The sequence below is a fragment of the Papio anubis genome, chromosome 2, assembly GCF_008728515.1.
Source record: "Papio anubis isolate 15944 chromosome 2, Panubis1.0, whole genome shotgun sequence".
NCBI lineage: Eukaryota > Metazoa > Chordata > Mammalia > Primates > Cercopithecidae > Papio > Papio anubis.
The window spans coordinates 154,273,183-154,279,674 of NC_044977.1; the positions used below are offsets into that span (position 1 = coordinate 154,273,183).

The 6,492-nt window shown below is 42.2% G+C and overlaps 1 protein-coding gene across 1 annotated transcript; it reads right to left on the reverse strand.

Moving 5' to 3' along the window:
* Nucleotides 1-334: 334 nt before the first annotated feature.
* LOC116273671 (ganglioside GM2 activator-like) lies at nt 335-1,003 on the reverse strand. The gene is given in 2 exon segments (XM_031662921.1): nt 335-559; nt 562-1,003. Coding segments are annotated over 2 exon segments (618 nt in total). The 5' UTR covers nt 989-1,003; the 3' UTR covers nt 335-368.
* Between the last annotated feature and the right edge of the window lie 5,489 nt (nt 1,004-6,492).

Here is a 6,492-nt window from a genome sequence, read left to right on the forward strand (position 1 = left end):
AAAAACCAAACTGTCCAACTCATCCTCCCTTAGGTCAGGGCTGCTTGTCCCAGCCTAAAATGTAAGTGGCACAAAATGGTTTTCAGTGAGGGTAGCTGACTCATTGCAGAAAGGGGCTTGAAGAGGGGCAGAGAGTCAAAATTTGGCCTTGGCACACATGAGACAAAGGAAAAGGAACCTTCCTCACATCCCTTCATTCTGCTGTGGCTAATGCCATGTTATATTCCCTTTAGAGAGACAGCAATTCTTTTTTTTTTTTTTTTTTTTTTTTGAGAGGGAGTCTCGCTCTGTTGCCCAGGCTGGAGTGCAGTGGCCCAGTCTTGGCTCACTGCAAGCTCCGCCTCCTGGGTTCAGGCCATTCTCCTGCCTCAGCCTTCCAAGTAGCTGGGACTACAGGCGCCCGCCACCGGTTTCACCTTGTTAGCCAGGATGGGAGAGACAGCAATCTTGATGCAGCTCAGATGCTTTCCTCCACTGCTCAGGATGCTCTCAATGTGGTAGTTTCTGGTGCTGAGCCAGCTGGGCAGCTCCAGGTCAGGCACAGTGAACTCACTCATGGTGAGTAGGTGCCTTCTTTGAAGGGACAGTAGCAAAGAAGCCCACAGGTATGCAGGGGCTCTGGGCAGGGCTCTCCAGGAGGAATTAAAGTATCAAGCACATCACAGAAGTTTTCATAGGCACAGCTGCCAATCTGTTCCATGCATGAGATCTTGACCCAGAAGCCAGCCACTTCCTTCCCTACAGTTAATTCCACCTTCAGAGGATATTTGAGGGGGACACTGGTCTTGCCCTCAGCACTGACGATCACGTTCCCAGGAACGAAAAAAAACTGGTCGGCTTCCAGAGACAGGCTTCTGATCACCACAGGATCCTTCCCTTTGTCTCAGCTATCCCAGGGAAAGCTACTGATCTGGTTCAGGTGGACGTGGGCAGGGGCTGCTAGGCCTGCCAGAAGCAAGCCCAGGACAATCAGGAGCGGAGCCTCCATCAGGGATTGCACTGTGAAGGGTGAGTCCGCATGGAGTTAACCACCCACATTTTCAATCCTTTAAGGTACAAATCTCAATGAACAAAGTACTGGGAAAAAATTATTCTGGCTTGTGTTGTGATTCTCTCTCTTAGCCTGGTGAAAGAGAGACAAAGAGAGTGAGAAGAAAGGAGAAGGGAAACAGAGAAAGGGAATAGTGTGATGGGGTGGGATGACAAGAGAACCTCGATTTATGGTTTCGTCAAGACTGCACACAATGGAGAAGGTCTTTTCTGTAAAAGAAATTAGGAGTGTTGTCACAAACGGGAAATACACTAGGCAGTCAAAAATTCCAATGTCACAGCTTTTAAGCAAAACTTTTTCAGATGTCAAAATAGTCAGCATATGCATAATTCATGTAATTATGATTGTTTTCCTAAAAGGGAGAAGTCACTTTTCTTGGTAGAAAGATGCTTATATATTCATTGCCCCAAGTGGGCCATTTATCTATTCAACATTTATTGAATGTTGATCAATATTTATTGAACATTGATCATGTTTCAGTTACTGTTTTAGGTGTGGGTGATAGTGGTGAACAGGATATAAACATTGCCGTCATAGAGATCACATTCTAGCGGGTCAAATAGGTGATTTAAAAAAAAGTAGACAGACTCACATGAAGATTTCAAGTAATAAATCAAGGTAAAAGGAATGGGGGTATTTTGCTTATGGTGAATGTTCTTTAAAGAGTAAAACTTTTGTATATGAGAATGAGGGGCAAGGATATTTATACCATCTCAGGGCATTGTGATATGTTGAATGTGGGAAAAAAAATCACACATGAAGAGGACCCAGGTGTAGCAGTGTACTCAGAGGGATTACTGAGGAGCACACAGAGTAGGAAACACTCAGAGAAGTGTTTGAGGATAGAGGGGTTTTGGTTTTTATTTTTTTGGGGAGGCGGGAATGGCTCTGTAGCCAGGCTGGAGTGCAGCGGATCTCAGCTCCTGCAAGCTCCATGCACCCAGGTTCACATGGTCTCCACTGCCTCAGCCTCTGTGCTGGAACTACAGGCGCCCGCCACCTCTCGGCTAGTTTTTGTATTTTTAGTGGAGGCAGGGTTTCACACCATATTGTGCAGGATGGTCTCGATCTCTGACCTCGTGATCCGCCCGTCTCGGCCTCCCAAAGTGCTGGGATTACAGGCTTGAGCCACCGCGCCCGGCCCATATAGAGGGGGTTTTGTTGATGACATCTGTGAGTTCCATAGGACATAGTAGAGATATTTGTGTGGCTCAGGAAGGACAGAAGATAGGACCAGTCAGGTATGTACAGTGTTCTGTGGGGAGAAAAATCTAGTGATGACCCTAAATTTTGGGACTTGGACTTTTGTGGATGACTGAGGTAAACAGGAAGACAAGGCATGATGGCATTAGCTCCTTAGAAGGTGGGAAGTCAGTTCATTTATAGCCTCTTTCTCTGGCTTGGACTCTTGGGTGGTTTCTAGTGGTAAAGACGTGGGAGGAACAATCTCTCCAGGGGCTCCAAGCAAACAATCCCTGTTCTTCAGACTCTTCCTGATGTTCTTTATAGCACACGGTATCTTGATGCCTTACCATCCCGGTCACCCTCTACTGATTGCATTCAGTCAATCAGTGTCATTGTTAGAAAGTGTCTTTTAGAACAGATTATGATATTCTGAATGTGGGCTGGAAAGTATAGAGTGCCCTGAACTTAGTACCTCTTTTGACTTAAATACTATTCTTACATTCATCCACCTGTTTGTGTTTCTCAGTTCATGGTGAGATAATTATTCTGGGACTTTTTTTCCCCCTCAGGAACTGCCATTGTGCTAATTCTTCCTATTATCCTGTAGCTGTAGAATTATACAGTTCTTGAACACAATCAGTCTGACATATTCAATCTAGCACATTTTATAGATGGGAAACAGAGTTCCAGTTAGAGTAAGTGATGAGTGTGATTTGATGTTTTGAATCAAATACTTGGCTGGTTTAGAAAAACACAAGATTAATGAAATCACTTACAACTAGTTTCAGTTTAGGGAAGTGAATCCAAACTTCTTCCTCTTTGGTAACTGTGGGCTAGTCTAAAGAACAAAGGACATTCTCCTGGTGGTGGTTGGATTTACCCTTGCATAGTGGGATTTGCCTACAGTCTTGATAGCTCAGATATCTGACCTGGAATTGGGGCAACTTGTCTAGTCACTTTATAGGAGCCGATTTACCTTTGGATTTTTGCTTTCTTTCTTTCTTTTTCTTTTTCTTTCTTTCTTTCTTTCTTTCTTTCTTTCTTTTTTTTTTTTTTTGAGACAGAGTCACTCTTTCTCCAGGCTGGAGTGCAATAATAATCTCGTCTGGCTCGCCAGCCTTGCAGCACCTGGTTCAAACGAGATTCTCCTGCCTCAGCCTCCCAAGTAGCTGGGACTATAGGTGCACACCACCACGCCTGGCTAACTTTTTTGTATTTTTAGTAGAGATGGAGTTTCACCATGCTGGTGAGGCTGGTCTTGAACTCCTGACCTCAAATGATCCACCTGCCTTGGGCTCCCAAAGTACTGGGATTACAGGTGTGAGCAACTGTGCCCAGCTGGAGTCATTTAACTTCTTTAAGCCTCTGTTTTCTCACCTCTAAAAGGGGAACAGTGGGCCGGGCAGGGTGGCTCATGCCTGTAATCCAGTACTTTGGGAGTTCGAGGTGGGTTGATCACCTGAGGTCAGGAGTTCAAGACCAGCCTGGCCAACATGGTGAACTCTTGTCTCTACTAAAAATACAAAAAAAATTAGCTGGGTGTGGTGATGGACACCTGTAATCTCAGTTACTTGGGAGGCTGAGGCAGGAGAATTGCTGCAACCCAGGACACAGAGGTTGCAGTGGGCCGAGATCTCACCATTGCACTCCAGCCAGAGTGACAACAGCAATATTCTGTCTCAAAAAAAAAAAAAGGATGGGGGGAGGGGTTGGGGGAGTAGAGTGTGTGTAATAGGGCTATTGTAAATATTAGTGAATGAATGTATAACATTTAGGATGCTGACTGGTAGACACAAAGTAATTGCTCAAGAAATGGTAACTATTTTTATTTTATAGATTTTAAAAAGACAAATTGCTTTGTTTTGAATTAGAACACTAGGAGATGAACTCAAAATCCTAGCTTTATTTTTAGGAATATAACAATAGGAGGAAACAAATGAGGATCTCAACCTAAGCATTTTTCTGGCTGAGTTTGAGCACGCACTCTCACCTAGCATGGTCCCAATAAACAAAGTGTCTGGTGGAAACTTCCTATTTCTAGGATATTCAAGGCATGTGAAATAATGGTTTCTAATTTGTAGCACTTGCTTGTGAACGCTTTCATTAGGATGAATTACATCCTGGTGGGACTTAAAGTGTGGTCTACTTTATTTTTTAAAGGTCAATTCTCCATTCCCTACAGATTATAAACCTTTAATTCACTAGTCATTACATCTAAAATGCTAGCCAGTATGTTTCCTCCTGGGCAAATTCCAGCTGGGGTATCCCAGGTAAATAGTTTACAGGACAAGCAGGAGAGATTTAGGCACTGCTCTCCCATTATTGACCGTGGTCTTACTCGTTTATCACCTTGTGACAAAATCTCTTAGAAGCAACACAAAATTCTTTGCAGCTTTATCGATCTTTCCTTGACATTTATTTTTGTGGTCAGGAATCTATTCTGAAAATAGCTGTTTAGCTACATATAGCCCTCAGAGCTACTGAAGCTCCATGTAAAGCCTGTATCTTAATAGCATCATGAAAATCTAGGTCAGTAGATATTTAACTTAGCTGAAAATAAAATGTTATGTAATGTTGTAGTCTACACTCTCATATTAAAGCAGCTGTTCCATAATAACTTGACATCATATCTCTCTGAACAAAGTGCATGACCCCCTGCTAAAAAAGACCAGCACACATATGCTGATACCATGTTTTATTATCAGGAACTATTGTCTAATTACAGTACTCTCTTATTGTAAATAAAGAATGTTGAGTTCAGGTGCAGCGGCTCACACCTGTAATCCCAACACTTTGGGAGGCTGAGGTGGGAGGACTGCTTGAGCCCAGGAGTTCGAGGCCAGCCTGGGCAACATGTTAAGACTCTTGTCTCTATAAAAAATACAAAAATTAGCCAAGTGAGCTGGTGCACACCTACAGTCCCAGCTACTCAGAAGGCTGAGGTGGAAGGATTGCTTGAGTCTAGGTTGAGGCTGCAGTGAGCCATGATCGTTACATTGCACTCCAGTCAGGGCAACATAGTGAGACCCTGTCTCCAACAACAACAACAACAACAACAACAACAAAAACAACAAAAACAATGTCTTAGATGAGCTTTGAAGAATTAAGAGTGGTGGCTCACGCCTGTAACCCTGGCACCTTGGGAGCACGGGAGGATTGCCTGAGCCCGGGAGTTCAAGATCAGCCTGGGCAACATAGTGACACCTTGTCTCTGCAAAAAACAAATTTAAAAATTAGCCTGGACATGTTGGCTTGTATCTGTAGTTCCAGCTACTCAGGAGGCTGAGGTGGGAGCATTGCTTGAGGCCGGGAGTTCGAGACCAGCCTGGGTGAGACAGCAAGACCCTGTCACAACAAAATTTAAAATAAAAGAATTCAGTGATGTGTGTGTATTTATGGAAAGTTAATATATTAAAGTTGGCATTTCCAATCAATGGGGGAATAATGAATTGTTCAACAAATGCTATTGAGAAAGTAAATTACTATTTAAAGAAAAGAAATTTCATTCATATCTTATAGCATACATAATTCCAAATTACTTAGAAGTTAATGCATAAGAGGTTAATGCATTTTGTTTCATACTAGATGAAACAAAACAAAGCTTATCTTGGTAATTTTCAAAAGGCGAAGACACCTGCAAGGTACCAAACCCAGAAGCTGCAAAGAAATAGATGAACAGATGTGCTGTAATACAACTCAAGTGTTTTTCATGATGAAAGTTACCATACACAAAATAAGAGACAATCTGGGAGAAAATTCATGCAACATAGATAACAGACAAAAATTAATATTTACAAAGCATAAAGAGCTCCTGTAACCATCAATAATAACAATAAAAAAGCCAAAAAATAAGAATTGTCGAAATACAAGGATGACATCAAAATGGTTCATCTACTTAAAAAGTTGCTCAACCACCAAATCAGGGAAATGTGAATCAAAATAGGATTCTGTTTTTCACATTTATTTATAAGTTATAGAATAAGAGATGAAAATTATATAAAAGAGCTAATAAAAAAGACGTGGATTTAGTGGGGATGTGAAAAAAGGGGGCACTGAAAAATGAAGGAGTATAAATTGTTTGTAGCCATTTTGGAGTATAATTTTGTAGTATCTTTCAAAATTTTATCTATTGCCTCAGCAATCCTGCTTCTAGGAATCTAGCCTATAGAATTATTTGCAGACTGGGCACGGTGGCTCATGTCTATAATCCCAGCACTTTGGGAGACCAAGGTGGGTGGATTACCTAAGTCAGGAGT